Source organism: Silene latifolia, chromosome 1 (assembly GCF_048544455.1).
Source record: "Silene latifolia isolate original U9 population chromosome 1, ASM4854445v1, whole genome shotgun sequence".
Classification (NCBI taxonomy): Eukaryota; Viridiplantae; Streptophyta; class Magnoliopsida; order Caryophyllales; family Caryophyllaceae; genus Silene; species Silene latifolia.
Genome location: NC_133526.1, coordinates 192618364 through 192641160, shown reverse-complemented (window position 1 = coordinate 192641160; position 22797 = coordinate 192618364). Strand labels below are relative to the sequence as shown.

General features: G+C 37.9%; 2 protein-coding genes across 2 annotated transcripts; both read left to right on the top strand.

The window, feature by feature from the left end:
* The first annotated feature begins 7561 nt into the window (after nt 1-7561).
* On the top strand, nt 7562-8032 carry LOC141590163 (uncharacterized). Its single transcript, XM_074410773.1, has one exon. It carries the CDS (start codon nt 7562-7564, stop codon nt 8030-8032), a length of 471 nt encoding a protein of 156 aa, XP_074266874.1.
* A 2641-nt stretch (nt 8033-10673) lies between these two features.
* LOC141614494 (cationic peroxidase 2-like) lies at nt 10674-13178 on the top strand. Its single transcript, XM_074433242.1, has 4 exons — nt 10674-11070; nt 11232-11411; nt 11517-11682; nt 12517-13178. Exons 1-4 carry the CDS (start codon nt 10867-10869, stop codon nt 12933-12935), a joined length of 969 nt encoding a protein of 322 aa, XP_074289343.1. The 5' UTR covers nt 10674-10866; the 3' UTR covers nt 12936-13178.
* The last annotated feature ends 9619 nt before the right edge of the window (nt 13179-22797 follow it).

Below are 22797 nucleotides of genomic sequence, written 5' to 3'. Positions count from 1 at the left end.
ATTTCAAGCTAAAATCGTCACATCTTTCTCGTTTCTTATCGGATTTTCACGAAATTTACATTTCCGGAATCCCCTCGTCGAGATCTACAACCTAGTATGTTTTAATTTCAGTTTTCTTGAAGTTGTTTTAAGATGAATTTTCGGTAATTTCGGTATTTATGTACTTATTATGGTGTTTTTATTGTTTAATTAGGTGAAGAATTGGAGGACGAGTTTGGGGACTCGTATATTGTCGAGGATAGCGGCTAGTGCTTGTTAGGGTTTGGGTTTAAGGTGCTAATTGCTCTTTTTTTTAGCTTAAGGTAACATATTTCGAGTTACTCGACGAAAGATCGTCACATGCTTTGTTGTTTTTGGATGTTTTGTGATTTTTGGTTTGAGTAGAATTTTCACATGTTAAAATTTGATGCATGCATGCTTAATTTATGCCTTTTGTTAGTTTAAGTTAACAAAGTTGAATTGGGAACGACTAATTAGTGTTCAGACGATGTAATAATGAACAAAAATGGAAAAAAAGAGAGGTGTAGGGGGGCGGCGAGCAGAGTTCGACAACAGCCAGCAGCCACGGCTGGCCCATGGTGGCCCGGTCGGCCCGTTGCTTGTTTCGCGGTTTTCCATGCATTGTTCGTCATTTTAGGTTCATTAATGATATAATTAGAATAAGTAATGTATGGGTAAGCTTTTGAATTAAATCAAATTAGTAGTAAAAATTATGTTAAAGGTAAAAATTATATTTATTTTGGTAGTTGCACATGTTAGTATAGGTTAGAAAATGAAATTGTAAAGATTAGGCTCAAAATGAATTATATAGCGATAATTGTAATGTTTTGTTGATTGTGCCGAAAAATCGAGCCTTAGTCCCTTTGATGATGCGATGTCGATTAATTGAGTGATTGGTCGACCGCAATTTAACCCGTACTGTCGCGGGTCAGGGTTGCGGGTAAAAATTCGGTTGGATGAAATTTTGAATGAATTAGATAATCGGCCTTTTTCTTGTTTTAGGCCATTTATCAAGTTTTAGTTCACATGTATAGTTGATTGAATTTAAGTAGCTTCTTATTTTGTAGAAACGGCCCTAGATTCCCCTGAAGCCTTTAACATGGTTAATATTGTTAGAATTGGAAATTAGTATTGAATACTTATTGAGGATATTGTTGGATTGTTTGTTGAATAGACATTTATATAGCCTTTCACATGATAGAATGTTAGAATTTATGTTGGTAAGTAGGACTCTTTGCCCTCTTATGGTTAAGTGGGTGTCTTACTTGATTTGTGTGGTGAGTCTTGTGTGGTGTGGGTTAAAGTATTCAAGCCGGGACTAGGCCGGACTAGGGACTAGGTGAGTATTCCGCCTTCATCATAGATAGGTCTTTATAGTCTTTGACGAGTATATGTTCACTGCTTGATAGCCTTTGTGTTTCTGACTAGTGGATTTATATCCAAGTTGGGGCATGACCTCGTTACTTATTTTGATAGTAAGTGGTCAGCTTAAGTACTAGCCAACCCTTTGGTGGACTCCTTAGGGTACTCACTTTGTTTTAGAAAAATTGTGGGTCTTGGGTGCGGTGGTGTGTATCCGCATGTCTAGGTCTGTGATTTTTAGGCTAGGGTTGTGTTGTGTCTTGGCCATGTTTTATTAATATTAACCGCCGAGCCAAGATACCGGTTCGATTACCTTCCCTACCTCGTGGTATAGACTCGAGTTACAAAGTGACTATTGACGGTACTAAGAACTTATACCTGTCTTTGATATATTGCCCTTTCTTGTTTGATGATTCTATGAATCATAGAAGGTGAGATGCAAGCCGGCTATGGTTGATAGAGTTTGGATTATTACTTGTTATATTTTTCACATGATAGTTTAAATTAGTCAATTTAGCATTCATATGTTAGAATACTTGGAAATTAGATTAAATTATCATCTTGTTTACATGATTTACTACATGTTACATTAATTATGACGATTCGTGGTGGAGGACTCAAGTTACTCCCCACTGAATTGTGGCTTTCGTGTTTGTATAAAATGCGATTGACAGGTTGTTGACGCTTTGTTGGGGTCACAGACGAGCTAGTGAGCATAAGGAACTTTGGACCTAGTTTGGCTATTCCTATAGTAAACCTTATAACTTTTGGTTTTGTATATAATTTGAAGGGACATATGTCTCCCTTTTCTATTTTGGGTTGTATCATTATGTATTTTCTTACCTTTAGCGGTGTTAAGTAAATTAGATTGATAGCAATTGCAGGTTTTGGCACCCGCCTATTGGGAATGTTGGAGATGTTGTGATTGGTTTAGAAATTTTTTTGAAATTACAGGTTTTTATATAGTTGGACCAATTACAAACATATCCTACCAGTTTTTCCGTAGAATTTACGCGTTTATTTATCGGGTTATTTCAGGGTGTCACAGTCTCCCTTCTCTTAGAAATTTTAAGCAATATTTGGATAATCATAAGCATTGTGACATTTGTTTTCGAGCTAAGCAGACTCGGTCCGTTTTTCCCATCAGTTCTAATAAAGCCACGCAATTGTTTGAACTTTTACATTGTGATGTTTGGGGTCCATACGATCCAAATCAATCTTGTGGATCGCGGTATTTTCTTTCTCTAGTTGATGATTATTCCCGTAGTGTGTGGGTCTTTTTGTTCAAATCAAAAGATGAGGTTAATCGACTTATGAGAGAATTTTTTGCTTTAATTCTGAGACAATTTAATTGCTCCGTCAAACGAGTGAGGAGTGATAATGGGACGGAATTTAAACCTTTAATTCCTTATTTTCGTGAACATGGGATAATTTTCGAGACCTCTATGGTCAAGACTCCTCAACAAAATGCAAGAGTCGAGCGCAAACATAGACATTTACTCAATGTGGCTCGTGCTTTAAGATTTCAGAGTTCATTACCGACTATTTTTTGGGGCGAATGTGTCTTGACTGCTGCACATTTGATCAATCGAACCCCCACCCGTGTCTTACAAGGAAAAACGCCATTTGAGCTTCTTTTTGCTAAACAAGCCGACCTTACCTTGCTCCGGGTTTTCGGGTGCTTGGCCTACGCTAAAAATTTACATCCTATTGATAAATTTGATAGTCGTAGTCGAAAGTGTGTTTTTCTCGGTTATCCTTTTGGGAAAAAGGGTTGGACCTTATTTGATCTCGAGACGGGGAAGTATTTTCAGTCCCGTGATGTGCATTTTGTTGAGACCATCTTTCCTTAGTCTCAAACGCCAGCAATTGAGTCACCCATTTCGCATGATGATTTGAATGAGGGTGTTTTAATTGATGACGAACCTGTTGTTCCTAGTCCCATACCTGCTACTCTCGGTTCACGTGAAAGCAACGGCGGGGATGCCTCTCCTGGTCCCGCTAATATGGGGGACGGGACAATTATTGATCATGACGAGGTCAATGCTTCTCCCGCAACAGAACACGGTGATGATGCAGCACGGTCTGAGATACCGGATACAGGGGGTTCGAACATTCCAATTGCAGCGGGGTCGCATCAGCAGACTAACGATGCTCTAGGGCATGGAAAACGCGACAAAGTTCCGAACAAAAATCACAAAGATTTTGTTAGATGGGATTGCATTAACACGTCTTTGGGTGCACCACCCTCCGCCAATTCCGTCTCAGGTAGTTCTTATCCTTTAACATATTTTGTGAATTATGATAAATTCTCGCAACCACACCGTCATTTTCTTGCAGCTCTTACTCGCGATACTGAGCCTAAATCTTTTAAAGAAGCCATGGGTGATGCACGTTGGCGACAGGCTATGGGCGACGAGATAGCTGCACTTGAGACTAATAATACTTGGACCGTAACTGAATTGCCTTCCGGAAAAGTAGCCATTGGATGTATGTGGGTGTTTAAAATTCAGCACAAGTCTGATGGAACTGTTGAGCGATTTAAAGCTCGTCTTGTGGTACTTGGTAATCATCAAGAAGCGGGAGTGGATTTCAAAGAAACATTTGCTCCGACGGTAAAAATGGTTACAGTGCGCACATTTTTAGCAGTGGCCACTATTAGAAAGTGGGAATTACATCAAATGGATGTGCATAATGCCTTTCTTCATGGCGATTTGACTGAAGAAGTCTATATGCGCCTGCCGCCTGGCTTTAGTAAAGGGTTCGAGGGTAAAGTATTTCGTCTTCGCAAGTCTTTATACGGTCTCCGTCAAGCTCCGAGATGCTGGTATGCTAAACTTGCTATATACGGCTTTATCCTCTTATGGTTTTATTAGGAGCGCTTCCGATAATTCTTTGTTTACCTTTCGTAAGAATGGAGTCGAAATACACATTCTTGTCTATGTTGATGACTTAGTCATTGCCGGAAATGATACTAATGCAATTTCTACTTTTAAAACTTATTTAAGCAAATGATTTTATATGAAAGATTTGGGGAAATTGAAGTATTTTCTAGGGCTCGAAGTTGCACATAGCTCGAAGGGGTTGTTTGTTTGTCAACGAAAATATACGCTTGACTTGTTGTCTGAAACGGGTCTTCTCGGCTGTAAACCCGTGAGTACTCCTATGGATGAGAAGCATCAACTCGCTCTTGCCAAGGATACTCCTCTCGAAGACGGTGCAAAGTATCGGCGTTTGGTTGGTAAGCTCATTTATTTAACTCTTACACGACCCGATATTTGCTATTCGGTTCACATTCTGGCTCAGTTTATGCAAAATCCGACACCCTCTCAATGGGAAGCCGCGTTACGAGTTGTTCGCTACTTGAAAAATAATCCGGGACAGGAGGTTGTTTTCCGTGCTGACTCGACGCTTCGTCTTGAGGCCTACTGCGATGCATCTTTTGCTAGCTGCCCGCTTACTCGCCGCTCTATTACTGCTTATTTCGTTTGTCTGGGTGGTTCTCCTATTTCCTGGAAAACGAAAAAGCAAGCTACGGTCTCTTTGTCATCCACCGAAGCAGAGTATCGAGCAATGACTGCCGCGACATGTTATATATTATGGTTAAAAGGCCTGCTTGACGGAATTGGAATTAAATTTCGTGAGCCTGTTCTCTTACATTGCGACAACCAGAGTGCAATGCACATTGCCAATAATCCGGTGTACCATGAACGTACCAAGCATATCGAGATTGATTGTCACTTCATTCGCACTCACATTCGCACTGGTATTGTTCGCCCGTGTTACATTCACACTCAAGCTCAACTAGCTGATATACTTACGAAAGCTTTGGGTCGTCCCCAGTTTACAATGTTACTCGACAAGTTGGGCATTTCCAACTTGAGGGGGGGTGTTGGGGCAATATTCCCGAGAATATTGCGATATATTTTAGTTAGCACCAAATCAGCATATTGGCATATTATTTGTTATGTACATCCTGTAATTTAGGAATGGCAATCCCGAATATCTCGGGATCATATCTCGTTAGGTTGTATAAATTAACGATTCATTGTGAAATACAAACACACAGTAAATCACATACAAAACTCTTCTGTTAATTCTTCTATATGACCTTTGGGGAGAAGAGGTCAATTTGTGACCTTTGGTGAAGCAAATTGACCTACCTCATGACTTTATATGTGGAGTCATGGAGATATGTGATTGGTCGACAATATTAATAATTAATAAAAAAGTATATATATGAAAATGTGATATAATGTGGAAAGATGTAATTGGTTGGAAAATGAAAAATGATTGGATTGATGACCTAGGTCGTGACCTTCTGCTTGGGAGGGTGAAAGTGTGTCAAGATAAATAAAATGGGATTAAGAGTAAAATTGGGTCGCGACCTAATTAGTGCGACCTCTGCTTGGGGATGGTCTAAGGAGTATTAGCTAGGATATTTATGGTGTGCAAAATTATACTTCCTCCATTCAACTCCACTCTACCTATTTCACTTTTGTACACTATTCACAATTGTGTATTCAATTTCGATTTTCTCTCGATACTTAAGTGAAAATATATTCATGTGGGATCTTGTTTGATTCGTCTTTATGAGTACATTAAAAATATCTAACTTTTATAATTTTTGCAAATACGTAGCTAACGATATTTAGCGCGTAAAATACGCGTTGGTAAACGTGAAAAAGGATAGTGGTAGAGTGAGTTGAATGGAGGAAGTAAGAAGGAAAAGTTAGTATTCCGTAATCGGTTAGTCTTGCTGAAGACGGGTCGGAGCAAGTGACGGGTAATGTCACTCACAAAATGGATAGGGGGGACAAGGTGGGGCACCCACATGTGCTTCACTCTCTCCTCTATTTGGGTCATTTGTGAGAGTAAATGGTATCCGTCACTCCAAAGTGACGGATACGTGCCGTCTTCAATGAGATTTTGTGTTCCGTAATAACTTGGACATAGTATAAAAATTCAATCATGCAAACATGAAGCATTCTCCAACAACAGCAAGTCTCATTATAGACGGGGATATCCGTCTATAATGAAAGACGGGTCGAATCCCTCTCACAAAGAGGCAAGTGGGAGGCCAAATGGTAACCCACTTGGTTTTCCACTTGCCATCCCACTTGCCTCTTTGTGAGAGGGATCCGACCCGTCTCTTATTATAGACGGATATGCCCATCTATAATGAGAATTTGTGCTCCAACAAACATAATTATACAAAAAATAGTCATCATGATTTAGGAAAAATGTATTTTATACGGAATAATAAAAATAACAATCATATATATACGGAGTAGTAATCAATTTTTTTTTTTTTTTTTGACAGCAAGTAATCAATATTTAATACTCCCTCCTATTCATCATTTTCTTCCCTATTTCCTTATTCGGATTATTCGGGTTTTCTTCCCTATTTCCTTTTTTGGGTTGATTTGTGTGGTCCAAATTAAATTACATGTGGGGTAGTGTGTTTTGTGTGGTCCAAAATCACTTTCTTATTTCTTGTGCAAAAAGGAAAGGGGAAGAATATAGTGAATAGGAGGGAGTACATCTCTTGTTCGATGGTCCAATACAACTACAATTTTAATGAAATATCAAGAAGTTTGAACTTAATTATTCCTAACTTTTCACTAACTTTGCGCCAATTTTGCGCCAAATTATTAACAACGGTTGTGCATGTGTGACCCGTTGTTAAAACTAATAACAACGGTTTTTATAACCATACCCGTTGTAATTGATTTTAGTAAAATTCGCGCCATGCATTCTACAACGTCTATTGTGATTTTCGTGAATATTCGTTGTTAAAGGGGCGTTGTAGTTGCCTGGATTTGTAGTAGTGAACGTGTGATACTCAACTTTGGGAACGAGTATCTACGTAGACCCAATCCTGATGACTTAACTAGATTACTCCATATGGGTCAGGTACGTGGATTTCCTGGTATGTTGGGTAGCATTGATTGCATGCATTGGGAATTAAAAAACTGTCCAACAGCATTAGCAGGACAATATGGTGGGAGAAGCGGGAAGCCAACAATTGTTTTGGAAGCTGTCGCATCGTATGATTTATGGATATGGCATGCTTTCTTCGGTACACCAGGTTCGCTCAATGATATTAACGTTCTTCAACGTTCTCCATTATTTAATGAATTGTTAGAAGAATCTGCGCAAATTTATTAATTTCACGATTAATGGTACGGAGTATAATATGGGATATTATCTTGCTGATGGTATATATCCGGGTTGGGCAACATTTGTTAAATCAAATAATGCTCCTCAAATTCAAAAGCATCGGTTATTTGCAGCTCGACAAGAGAGTTGTCGAAAAGATGTGGAGCATGCTTTCGGTGTCCTACAAGCTCGATTTGCGTTTATCAAACGCCCTTGTCTTCTTTGGGATCCAGTTATGATGGGGAAGGTTCTCATGGCTTGTATTATTATGCATAATATGATAGTTGAAGATGAACGAGAAACTTATCTTAACTATGAAAGCATCATCGAAGAATATAAGGAAGATAATCCGAGTTCAGCTACTGATGACCAGTATGAATATCATCGTCGTAGAAGGTCGACGCAAGAACGATTCGTAGAAATTCATGGCGAGATTCGTGATCATGCCACTCATAACGCTTTGAAAAATGATCTTATTGAGCATATTTGGGAAAACTTTCGTAACTAGAATTTGCTTTTAATGCATTTTATAATTTCGTAGTATTTAATGTTTTTTAATTTAATGTTTTTTTTTTTAATTATATATGCGGTATTTTATATGTTGAATCATGTTTTTCAATTTTTTTTTTTTAATTGTTAATGAGATCGTCTAATCACTTTTCAGAATTATAACGTTATTTAATTTTTTTTTTTTTTTTCGTAAAGTGTTAGGATAAATAATGTGGAAAATGATATTCACAATAATAGATAAATAATATATTTATAAATAATAGATAAATAATATATTTATAAAATGTTAGGATAAATAATTGTAAAAGTAAGAGAGAGAAAAGTGGGGTAGAGAATGTGGAAAATGATTGGGAATGTTGTAAAGTGGATAATGATTGGGTTGATGACCTAGGTCGCGACCTTCTGCTTGGGAGGGTGAAAATGGGTCAAGGTTAATAATGTGGGATTAAGAGTAAAATCGGGTCGTGACCTAGTTAGCGTGAACTTTGCTTGGGGATGGTCTAACTAGCATGCACCACATATTATCCACATCGACCACATGGCACAGTAGTACATTAGGCATTAGCAGTAGTTGCACGACTCTCATACCAACAAGGCAACAATCACTTCTCTTTCAAACGGGTTTCCGTCTTGATATTAAAACAGATCAAGTATCCTTCCACTTTAATACGGAGTATATAACACAAAATATTGGCTTTTAACCATACATTTTGCTTTTAACTTAGGCCTTGTTTTTTTCGGGTGATAAGAGTTAAACTGAACTGAATTGAGCTGAATTAAACTAAACTGAATGTATCTGAATTAAGTTGAACTGATCTGAATAAAGGTGAGCTGAACTGAATAAGCTGAAATTAAGCCCGAAAAAACAAGGCCTTCATTCTTACTACTTAACTTGTCTTAAATTTAAGACGAATACATCAGTCTTAAACAAGTATTTGTGCTCATCCAATATGTTAGGGCAGCATAACTCAATCACAATAATTTGCAATAATGTAGCCCTTTTAAATCCAATTATTATTTATTCGTCCCTTTCACAATAACGTTGGAATTGTAAAACAACAGAAAAAATCCGTCGTACTCGTCGGTGGTGCGGGTTCAGTAGTGCATGTGGCCATGGGTCTCGTCCAGTCTCCTATCAAACTTTTAATACAAACTTGACGTTGAAAGAAACAAGAATCTCGGAATAATTTAAACGTGCCTTACTATTCATTTTTTTTTTTTTTGAAATGTCAGAGAAAACTCGAAGCTACTATCTTTAATTTGCACTAAAATTTCTTAAAAATATTTTATGAACGTTAATATATAATTGTGCACCGGCATTTTAAACATTACTAACATATTGAAAAGTGAGTAGATACTTATATTTTTCCACTTTATGTAACACGAGTAAAAAAGTTGATAATTAAGTTTAGTATTACTCGGTAACTCTCGACCAAGTTAGTATTGAAAACGGAAATCTTTTATGAACTAGATTATATGAGTATACAATTACGCGAAACCCTAACCACTAATTAATCTCTAAATTTTATCATTGAGGTTCATGGCATGCAAGCCAATTAACTAACTATAAATGCCTTATTTCACCGTTGCACTATATAGTTATAACACAAATGGTTGTATATGATCTCTTTTTAGATAAGACTACCCAATAATCAAGGATCCGACAAAATTACTTAATAAAAATATAAAATAATGTTTTTAATTTTAATAACCTAATATTTTAAAGGATACTGATTTTCGCACTACACATCTACTCATCGCATTACACTTTGAGAAGTATAGCCCTTTCATTTCCACTTCCATTTTCCCTCTCTAATTTCTCTCTATGAACTAAGCTGCTACACTCGTCTGCCAACCAATCTAACACCACCTATGTAAATGCTCAATTTATGTTACTGGGTCTGTGAATGAAAAATGGTTCGATCAATGCATTACACCCAAGAAATAAATTGGACAAATATCTTCATAACAAGACAATGACGCCGTAAGAAGTATCATCATATGAAATATGAACACCCAAGAAATCTCGATCTCAATCCTATTTTTGTTGAAGGCCGGATTTATGTCACTCTCATATTCCCACCATGCCACGCTAATTAACAATAAGTTTCGAACATAAACCCTAATTAAAAAAAGAATATAAAAGAAAGAGTCAATTTAATTATTAGTGACGGATTAGTAATTAAATACTTTTTCTATACTTGAGTAATCATTCATAATTAAATAATTTGAAAGAGTTGAAGGAAGTTAAAGATTTGATGTTTTTAGCAAAGGGTAGAGAAATGGAAATTTTTGTGTAAAAAATATTGTAATGAGTAAAATGCATACTGCGAAAATAAATTCCGTACATACTTAAATATGTTAGTTGTCAATATATGATACGAGCACTGTATATGATTATCAAAATTAAATCAAGAGTTTAATATATTCATGTCTAATGTTTGAGCTTTTCATCTATTGGACTAGTCATATGCTATAAAACGGTTCAACGGAAAAGCTACCGTTATAACACAAATTAAATAGCTATAACTAACTAACAATGACAAGAAAGTGTCGAGGTTTAATTACTCCAATAAGCAATGATGAAGCTAAAATACGAAATTTGAATTAATTAATGATGCAATAGAATAGTCCCACCCGTAAATTTTTGTTTAAAAAAATATTCAAAATTTGTTGATATTTTTGTGTGCATCAACAGGCAAGGTTCTTCAATCATTACTACAACTAGTATTAGTATAAATAACAAAGACAAGTGAAACAACTCTCATCACTTCACAACAAATTAAATTAAACTTCATTATTTCACTCTTAACAAATTAGGAAATTAAAATCATGATGAAATTTATTCTTGGGCTCGTTTTAGTAACCCTAATTAGTGAATGTTACGGGTCGATTTACCATGGTTACTATATTGGAAAATGTGGGAAATATAATGTTGAGGAGATTATCTTTAATGCCGTCAAGACTCACTTTCAAAGGGATCCCGATACCGTGTCCGACCTCATTCGCTTGCAATTCCATGATTGTTTCGTAAGGGTATGTCCTTATAACTCGACACTACATTATTAGTCGTAGAATGACTAATCCACTAACTTATTAATTTCTCTGTTTCATTGAATTGCTTACGTTTTCCAAAATATGTTAGAAAAACGTACTTTATACATTTTTGTACTAATTTGTTCTTGTATCGAATGAAGGGGTGTGATGGATCGGTTTTACTTCACGGGGAAAATACGGAGAAAACAGCGCATATAAATGTAGGCCTAAGCGGATTTAGGACAGTTGATGATGCAAAGGAAGCAGTCGAAAAAGTATGTCCCGGAGTCGTTTCTTGTGCTGATGTGCTTACCATTGCTGCTAGGTCCGCCGTGTTCATGGTAATTAACTAAATTCACTGTTATTAATCGACTTTCTTAGCGAAAACTCGTTTGAAATTGTTATAGATCAGATTAGCTACTCATACTTTTGTTAATGATACGTAGGCCGGAGGTAAATGGTACGGTGTAGAAACCGGAAGACGAGATAGCCTAGTTTCTCACAGAAGCGAAGCCATTGCAAACATCCCGAAAGCGGACATACCGGTGAATCAAGCCATCCAACTATTTGCTTCAAAAGGATTAAGTAAAGAGGACTTTGTTTATCTCATGGGTAACATCTTTAAACATATTACTCATTTACTCTATGTTTTTGTTGATGTTACTCACTCAATTAAAAGTTTCGCGATTCACGAAGCATGTCTCGTATTCCTTTCTTTCATGTCATTTTCATATGTCTTTTCAAAAAAAAAATCTCATAATTTGAACAAAACGAATGAAAATGACTTAAAAAAGAGCGAGTAATTTTTAATTTTATTTGTTTTACGTCCGATAATACTCGTATTCTTTATGTTCGTTTTACGTACAGTAAAATTGGATTGGTGCATAGAAAATTAATTACATAGTGAAATTCAAATATGTAGGACCAAATTTATTCCCTGTATGATCCCACAAATATATATGTGGCTCATAATAAGTGTCTTTAACTCTTTTAATAAGTTTGTCGTTGTAACGTTGTGCTTTTACTTTTTACCGTTGTTTTTTGCTTTTTTCATATTTTGAGTGGTCCTTCTTTAATTTACGTTTGGGAATAAATCCATAATTATTTTTCATAAAGAAAATATATGAAAATTGAAAAGGTTCCCATTAATATTAGCCCACAAACATTCTCATTTTCTTTGCCTAAATCATGTTTGTACCCGTATATTGTTGCCGACGCACTAACTTAGCAATTGGCATGCATATGTTATTCTATCCCCCGACCCGTCCCCATGATGTATCATCGTCACACTTTATAAAATTGACCGGCCTGAATAACTCGTTACCCAAACGAGTTAATCCATAACCTAAATTGACCTGACCCGAATGTTTATTATTACACCCTGATTATTTGGTTTCATGTTCCAATTACCATTCTAATGTTATGTAAAATATTATGTATATACAGGAGGACACACAGTCGGAACTGCACATTGTGACACGTTCAAAAACCGTCTATATAATTTCCACAATACGGGTAACCGGGACATGAGGATTCAGCCCCTAAATTTCTTACACTTCTTAAAAAGGACATGCCCACGTGACAGTCGAGTCGATAACCAAGCATTCCTTGATCAAACTCCTAAGAGCGAATTTAAGATCGACAATGGATATTACCGTCAAATATTGCATAACAAAGGGATACTTGAGATCGACGACAACCTCGCATTTTCACCTCTTACCAATGGCATTGTTAAGCAACTAGCGTATACTCCAGGTTTATTTCACGATAAGTTTGGACCGGCTATGGTTAAGATGGGTAGAATTAACGTTCTTACGGGTAATCAAGGTGAGATTAGGAGGTTATGTCGTGCTGTTAACCATTGATCATCGTCAACATTGATTTCAAGGATTTTTGGAGGTTCGTATAGATATTGTCATTTGAAGAACCTAGGCTTGTTATTTGTGTGCCGGTTATTTGTTTATCTTTGGCTTTTTTTTTTGTCGTTCATTTGTTTATGTGTTTATTTTGAGAATATTTTCTAAGCAGAAAGTATTATCACTTTATCTGGGATAATTCCCCTCTTCGGTCTTTATGCTCCAAATTCAAATGTTAATAGACGTCCTAAACCGGGGGAATGTGTGATATATATATATATATATATATATATATATATATATATATATATATATTCATCTATTATGAATTTCGAATAATTTGATTGTTGTTTTATTTTTTTACAATAAGGTTGAGTTCATCCAAATGTTTATTATTGAGTCACGAATTCACTGGGGAAGATATGTTATTGACGAAGTTAAATCTAAGTCATTAGTATCATCACAATACCTCCACGACTTTACCAATTATGTTAGTTAACATATGTAAACCCGATATATACATGTATCTTAGCACGATGTAACAAGCAGAATGTCTAAATATCTCTTTTTTAATTCACCAACTTGGGAATTCTTGATGTTGATGTTAGGCTAAAGAATCTAAATTGAGATTTGAGAAGAGTCCGGTTAAACCTTTAACTTGTTCACTAGCTAAGAATTATAATGTGGATTGTATAAGAATGTATTTTTTGTATTGATGATGTTAATGAGAATTACATATGTATTTATACAAGTTAATGAGTAAGTTTAACTTAGATAAACAAGCTAACAACTTCATAAAAATAGGAACAAATGTAACAACCCGGATTATAAAACAAAGGAAAAACTTATATAAAATGAATATCATAGTACGATGCTGATAAAAAGGGTCAAGGTGGCGAAAACACCTGACCAATCTGGTTCGCTACTAACTCCAAAACAAACTAATACATTATTCAAGGTTCTTAAAACATAAAGTAAGGTCCTAATTTATTATTAAGCTCGCTTCGCACATTCCCCAAGCAAGCATCAACCAAACAGCAACGAACTGAACAACCTGAAAGGGGGGTCGACAATCAGTCGGGAGTAACTAGATGCTCTCCCAGTCATGTTTACTGTAACACCCCCATACTCCAAGTGCCTTACCAGGACCACTCAGGTATGAAGATATTACCATCTCGGTTACCCGAGTCAATGATAATCAAACAAACAATAAAGAAACAACGTTTAAATAGAAATTATAGTTTAAGTGATTACATGTTCAAAACCAAAACTAATAAAAGGAATTACAAGGTTCTCAGACAGTCTACTGCTAAAACTATCAAAGCTACTAGACATCGTCCGACACAGCGGAAGACTTCTAACTACCACGTGATGACTCATCCCAGCTATCCCATACGCGTCATATCGTACCTACTCAATAACTGCTCACCACCCCCGAATGGATCACCACGATTTTAAAACATTTAAACGGGGTCGACTAATCACACAATTCAATATAGATAACAATAATAAGATAAACAGATAAATGAATCACACACACACACACACACACCACCAACCAATTCCCATCATCTCAATCTTGATCCCACTTTGGACCACCGGACCACCGCTGATGGGGGACCGCAGCCGTTCCCACCTAAGCCCCGCTCATCATACCGAGCGATAACCCCGTCCCATTAATGTGCACATCCCCTTCCGTGGCGGGTTCCACGAAGGGCGAAACTAGGGCGTGAAGTCACTCCCGCAAGTGACCCCACTCGGTAGAGAACGCATCTCGAGAACCATCAACAAAGAATCACAACCACAAACACAATCACAACCGTCACAATACAATTACTACATCAACAATCAATCTCAACACATCAACCAATATCCCATTATGGGACTAATACCGAGTAGAAATCCTACCTGTAAGCACACAATCGACGGTCTCTCTTCTTTGAATCAAAAGCTTCCTCTATGAACCCTCCTCCTATCATACAACATATAAAAGCTACCAAATCACATACTACACATAAACCCCCAAATCTCTAAATTAGGGTTTAACCAAATCAAAGGAAAGACAATAAAAGGGTACATAGATCTTACCCTCGACGCAAGGATCTCAACGGTATAACCAACGATGAGAACTGACCTTCCAACCTCCTAAATTGCTAACAATGCGATTAAGAAGATGAATGAACTTGCTTTCTCTCTTTAACAATGAATTAGGTTTTTGTAAAAGTGTTTAGAATGATGACGGAAAGATTATATATCTTAATCGCATAATTAACAAAACCCGAGAAAAACCCTCGTAAACCGCTACTCGATCGAGTACCCGAGGTACTCGATCGAGTACCCCCTTACTCGATCGAGTATCCTAGCTACTCGATCGAGTACCCAACAGGTCAGAAACTTTTCTAAAACGCAACTTACCCTTACTCGACAGAGTAAGGCCTACTCGATAGAGTACCCAAAGACTCATAAATACGGAGTATTACAGTCTTCCCTCCTTAAAAAGAACTTCGTCCCCGAAGTTCAACCCATACATAAAGACAACCATACTGACTCGACCAAGACACAACAACTTAGCTAAGGACTCAAGAACTCGACCGAACATAGAACATGAACTCTTAACACCCACTCCACCAACTATGTTTACTTCCACAACATGACTCACTATATCGTATCTACCCCATATATATCTCTCATGACACCAACTCCATACATAACCAACTACCATCCTCTAATGCTGCTAGCTCCATAATATCATCAAATATCAAATCCAATACCAAGACACTCATAGACATCAAACGGAATGTTACATTCTACCACCCTTAAAAAGGAACTTCGTCCTCGAAGTTTACTCACACTTGTAACCTCATCATCCAACTGTCAACACTAGTGAAATGTTCTCACACTCCTAAACATCACGCTACTACAAGCACGGTTATGACCTTTAATAAAACTACCCACAACACGAATCGATCTTTTATTCTACATCAAGACTCAACTTCCGAATATATTACCATATGTACAACCATCAAAATCTGTTTTATCGCATCCTACTCCTCTTAAGACAAATGTTACGTCCTCGTAACTCACTAATACCAAACCATATCTATATCTCATTACCCTCTGTACCACCACATGTCAAGGATAACTGTCTATAAACCAAACACTCACCATTCTTATATCCAAGGCTCTCATGCATAACATTTCCCATTCCTCAACTCATTCGGCATAGCACCTAACCTATACCATAAACTCGTAGCAAATCACCATACCCACTCTTCATCCTTATTGCCAAACAACATACCTCTCTATGTAAGGCACTTATCTCCCAGAAGCATAACTCACGATCCGCACTCGTTACGTACACGCACACTAGATCCTCAAGTTCTTTCTTTCATTACCGCAAAACTCATACACAACTTAATCATGACACTAATTCCCCCAACACCCTACACTCACTGTCTCAACAAAAGATTATGAACTACCTGCCGCTTTCAGATCATTACCACACATGCTCCACGAATCATTTTCCATTACCATGTCTAACGATGTCTCATCTGAAAACAAGATTAAAATTACTGTAACAACCTCTCACAACCGTGTCCCATCAACAGAATATCACTATCCCATGACAACAATGAAAACATATACAACTCTATTTCATATACAACTCTACCTCATTCCCAACTTAACCTGGTAAAGAAAACATCAATAAACAAGACAACTGTTTATCTGCACAAACTGAAACTCGCAGGGAGCAACATCAAACAAAACAATAATCTATGTATAACTGGTATGTACTTTCGAAACTCGAATCATAATCATCCCGCCTACTCCACCACAACCGGTGACGGCATCACAACACCGCCACCAACAGTCACACCGTGGTGCAAAAATACCCGCATCACAGCACTATGTACCGTGCCCGGATCACCACCCGAGGCACCACAACCACACCGATAGGCATCACAACCGCATACAATTCCCATAAATACGACTCAAAGATAACTTCTCGACAAGAAAAACTTGCTCAAATCCACTTTATTAAATCACCACGCAACATATTATATGGATAAACAGATAAGCATCTCATGAACATCATCTCTACCATTTCACGGAATACACATGTGTTATCAACACACATAAAATTATAACTAGCCATGTCAAATCAATCAAATTATTACCTTTTTGGATATCATTCAATTAAATTACCGTGTCCAACATATATATTACAGAACAATCATAAAACAACTTTATAATTATCACACCATACCACTTCTTGTGAGGTCAGAACCTCACACAAACATTTACACATATCATAGACCCGTAATCACAACCAACTAGTCAATCCTGACCACGTAAGTTACCACTCGATAAAGGTTACCTGCCGCCCGAGTTTAACTCATATGCCCCTCATAACATATTCCCCCATTCGCACAACCATCACTTCCTGCCAAATATAACCATACCTTCACTATTCAACTAATAGCATCCGCCTCATCTAACCACATCTTATGCCCTCTCACAATCATATACAACAATCAGGTCCCTACCAAATCAACCTTTTTAGAATTGCTACCTTTCTAATATACCATCACTCTTGACCACTAGTGATAACACCACAATGCCACCGCTGCTCGTATATCAAATCTCTTACACTTATATCAAAATAACATGGTTTTTCTCCTATTTTTGATTAACATTGCAAATAACGAACATCAAACCCATCCACAAAATTACCTCAACATCATTCCCAATGCTATCTTTTTTGTACTGTCATCCAACTCTCCACCAAATATCTCGTATCGTGCCAATACTCCACCAACTTCTTACTCCCTTAATTCCTCGAAACTCATTATCAATCATGTTGTCCTGAAACTCCTATATAACCTTTAGCTAACATCCTCGTGATACTATCACACATTTCGATGATTCCTTACCTTTATATCACATAGCTCCGGTGAACACTTTCCTCAGCTTACTTTTATCCTTTTTTTCTCTTTACACTCAATAATACCAATTAATAGTTCAACTCCTTATTCCTTCTAGCTAACTCTTTAGAAATCCGGTTACCCCTTCATTGCTCCAAAACTCGAATTCCATTATTTTCCTACCGACATCATCTCACTCTTTCTTACCATGGATCTTCTCTTATTATGTTATCACTCATACTTGCCACTAATCTATCCGTAGAACCAACGTTTAATGTTCAAACAATTGCATCTCCCTTTTTACATCTCTAGAAATCAGAATTCATTTAATACCGTTAATTACCCAAGGGAATCACACAGTAGTTTCATCTTTTAATAAACCAAACCTCCCAAACTCACTCACTGTCTACAAATACACCTCGCAACATGTCTCCACAAAGTTCACAATATATTACTCTTCTCAACCCCCTTTAAACGAACTTTCACTACATAAATCCATAACCCACCCGACTCCTAACCATTTCCCTCCATAACTCTTTACACATCTCAAGCTGCCACTATCCACATTCTTACTTTCAATCTTTTTATTCTTACGTTCATTATACTCACATCATCCCTTGCCCATATTCACTTACTTTTACATTACTCAACACACAATCATATCACTCATCCCGTCTTGCAAAACGTGCGCCATGCCTCAATAAACTATACCAATCTTCCTTTTTTTTTCCACCATCTATCATAATCACATATAACTCATGTCCTCCCCACCGCACTCATACTCATCATAGTGCCACTCTTTACATCAAAAGATTGGGTAACTTACGCTTCAGGACCAAGACATACGTAAAACAATGCATAAAGAAGTAATACAAGACCTTTGAATTAAACATAATATGCAACGAATGTCAAAAGATAAACTTATGACTCGGAACACGCATATGACCTGCACAGACCCCACTCGATCGAGTACCAGAACCTACTCGATCGAGTTGAGGCTACTCGATCGAGTGCCCAACATGCTCGATCGAGTGCCCCGACTCAGAACCCAAACAGACCTTTGTGGACAGCGGGCCGCCCACGGGGGCGCTTGGTGTGAAGGGGCTCGAAAACAAGCGTTTGCATTTTGTAAGGAGTCGCCACCAATTTTTATGGGAAATTGGAACCGTGCGAGTACCTCGTGTCATGTCAAGACACAAAGTAGTGACATGAACACTAAGCAATCGTTACCCTTAGCATTCTATGTCTAGAATGACTCTCGTGGATGCCAATGAACACGGGTGCTCACGGAGATCTGGAGTAAGGGGTGAGGGTACGTATTAGGAAGCTCTTTTGATCGAACACCTAATCCCGCCCGCCTCGATAGCGGCCTCTACTAATGATTAGGGAAGTTATTCGTACTCGATATATCGTCGGCTATAATGCATGCAATGCAACATCCACAGATTAACCCTAACATATGAAAATTTACTAAGTCGGTTGACAATTAATTAGCAAACAATTGGGTCGAAGTTGGATTTAATATTCAATTACATGTGAAAACATCCAAGCAATACAAAATACAATAATAATAAATACAAATTACAATAATTACATTAATTACATTGAGATAGGCGATTTATGTCGAAAATACCATTAAAACGGATAGCTTGAGAAAAGAATAAAAGAATAAAACAAGGAAATACGAATAAGTCAGAAGGTGATAATACGGATATTAGTTGATTAATACGTAATCTAAACAAACTAGGTCAAGGCGAAAAAGGAGTTCGAGGCGAAATCACCCCGAACAAAGCAGCGAGACACATCGCCCTTTGGAAGAGGCGCAGCAGTTGCTGCGTCTGTTCCAAGGGTGAGTTCTGGCTGTGAAGCCGGAACTGCAGATTGTTAACGTTGATTGATAAATTAATGGATTGATTATTATTTTTAGACTCGGATGAAAGTGATTAATGGATTATTTACATATGATTGAGGTCATAAAACAGTAAAACATGGATGAGACGGAATTAAACGGATTAATTATGTGAAGGGTCGATGTTAATGAACAACTAATTAAACTAACAAACCGAATTAATTAGATTAAACACGATGAATGATGACGAATTAATGACTAACAATAAATTAGAATGTATCAAAGGATGAATTCCAGAAACTCAATATGATGAAATTGAATCTCTAAAACCCGGATTTGAATTTATGACGAAAACCCGCAAATATTGATTATAAGGGATTTAAGCCGGATTTATGATGATTAAACATGTTAATGGCGAATGAATAATATACATACGAACTATGAATGATAAATAATTATACGAACGAATTAAAGAACAAACAAAAGAAAACAAACAAAACAAAAGACGAATTTACTGAGGAGGAGGAGGAAGAAGAAAAGAAGCGAGAATCTGCGCGCCCCTCACGAAGAGGCGCGGCAGATCTTGCGCTCCTTCAAGAGGCGCGGCGATTCTTTGCGTCTTTTTTCTCGACGTCTCTCTCACTGAAAATTAGCAAAAAGGTTTTAAAGACGGTTTTAGAAATCGGTTTTAAAGATGCTTTCGACATAAACCTTACAATTGTTATACAATAATTAAAATACAATAAATAAAGAGAATTATTACACCCTCAGACTTACATGTTGACGGAACGAGATGAACTAAGAAGATCGATTAGTGATGCTCGACGCGAATGCAAGGAAAGAGTGCCCTCGTAAGAGGAAAACGATTTAACAAGATTGATTAATTAGATTGATTAAGTGTAGTGGTCAAATTGGTCGGTCATGCAACGGAGAGGCTGGTACCCGGAAGATCCGAGCTTACGTGGTCGGAAGTCCAAGCACGTAGGCGCCAATTAGTAAGAACGAAGTCTAGAATGCAAAGGGAGAAGAGAAGGGCGGACACTCGCGTGAGAAATATGAGGAACGAAAGCTCCTATTTATACTAATCACGTGAAGGAATAGGGTTTCGGAGACTCTTTGGAAGTGAATCTCGGAAAGATATAAAAAAGACACGTAAATCATGCAAAGAAGGGCCTGGGAAGAGGCGCAGCGACCATCGCGTCTCTTGGAAGAGGCGCAAAGACACTGGCGCGTCTGTTCCCAGGGGGTTTCCTCCTGTTTAAGAAAGATTTCCGTGTTTAAGTTATGGTAGGACGGATTTAATTCGATTATCTTTTGAATATTACGGGATATTATTTGCCAAAAGATAAAATTTGAGAAATATGGAATAGAAATATCCGGAACATTCTAGAACATTCGACTCGGGATTTAACAAATATCGAAAAATGGAGACGGTTTTTGACCGGACTCCGAATGTACTCTAATTACTTAAAACGACCGTACAGGGCGTAGATGACAACTAAGAGGTTGACATTTAATATTTGAGCAATCACTTGACGACAATCTTACGATCTGTCACAAATCGTTCCGCGAATCAAACATGCGGCCCAATCATCACCGGGTGGTTTGCGGGAGGTGCGAAACGAGGTGTCTCTGAGCCCCCACTTTGACCGAGGCTTGGACAAGGCGAAAGTCAAAGTATAGCCATCAGGTCAATCGAAGATTACAACTTGACGACTATGGCGACGCGAGGCGGCTCAAGGGGTCCGAGCCAAGGACCTGTCGTCGGGAACATTTTAGAGTCTGTCGACTATCGGGAGGGTCGTTTAAAGTCCATTAGACTACGTAAGGAAGCTCGCCACCATAAGAAGAAACCATACCCGAGATACCCCTGGGTGAAACGGGATCAAGACGCTTCGGCAAAACTCTTTGATCCGAAGATAACTTGGTGTCGAAGGCATTAGGGTCACAGGATTCTCAAGAAACTTCTTAACACTTCTGAAGGCTAAACTCTGAAGGCTACCTCTCACTGGAGGAAGGATGAAGGATAATTCACTCTAAAGGGAAGGTCAAGGATACTTCTCTCTAAAGGATTGAAAGGGAACCTAACTGGGGGAATCGCTGCTGTCTCTCGTCCTCAAGCAAACTCTCACCGGGAATGAAATGATGATTTTGGGGAATCTGCCTGTCTCTGTCCTCAAGCAAACTCTCACTGGGTGATAAAACGATGACTTTGGGGAATCTGCCTGTCTCTGTCCTCAAGCAAACTCTCACTAGGGAATAAAACGATGACTTTGGGGAATCTGCCTGTCTCTGTCCTCAAGCAAACTCTCATTGGGTGATTAAAGCGATGACTTTGGGGAATCTGCCTGTCTCTGTCCTCAAGCAAACTCTCACTGGGGAATGAAATGATGACTTTGGGGAATCTGCCTGTCTCTGTCCTCAAGCAAACTCTCGTTGGGTGAGCAATACTGCAAAATACCGCTGCGCTGGAGAGAAATGACGATTAGAAACATCTTGACCGTCATGGAAGAACCCTTGGTGAGCAATACTGCAAAATACTGCTGCGCTGGGGAGAAATGACGATTAGGAACATCTTGATCGTCATGGGAGAAATCTTGAGTGAGCAATCTTTGCAAAATCTTTCTTTACTGGATAAAAGGATTTGAGCAATATCTTTGCGAAATCTTTTTTGCTATTTGGATAAAAGGATTTGAGCAATACTGCAAAATACTGCTGCTGATACCTACCTGCATGGTTAGTAGCCACACAAGAATGCAATCTAATATGTGCACGTAAGCAATTATCACATGGACCTCGAATGAGGAAACACATAGGTTTTCAAAAGGCGTTTCTTTATAAAAGTTGTTAAAAACTTGTTCAAAGAAGTTTGTCATTTGTAATGCGTTATGCATATTCAAATGGGCTTTAGACACATGACTTGACATGACGCAGACCTCATATGGACGTGACGTGAAATGTAGACTTAAGTTTGACTGACACGACACTAACTTAGATTTGACGCGACACAAGGATGACCTTGACAGACTTTGCTTAAGTATGCGCAACCCCTAGCCAAGTACGGGTGACAATGCGTATCAGTTCCAAAGGTATAAGA

What these genes read in the sequence shown, in the direction of transcription:
- LOC141590163 (XM_074410773.1), top strand. Translation starts at nt 7,562, where the DNA reads ATGGGATATTATCTTGCTGATGGTATATATCCGGGTTGGGCAACATTT.
- LOC141614494 (XM_074433242.1), top strand. Translation starts at nt 10,867, where the DNA reads ATGATGAAATTTATTCTTGGGCTCGTTTTAGTAACCCTAATTAGTGAA. An exon ending in CTAGGTCCGCCGTGTTCATG is followed by an intron (nt 11,412 to 11,516) that starts GTAATTAACTAA and finishes AATGATACGTAG; the next exon opens with GCCGGAGGTAAATGGTACGG. An exon ending in GGACTTTGTTTATCTCATGG is followed by an intron (nt 11,683 to 12,516) that starts GTAACATCTTTA and finishes ATGTATATACAG; the next exon opens with GAGGACACACAGTCGGAACT.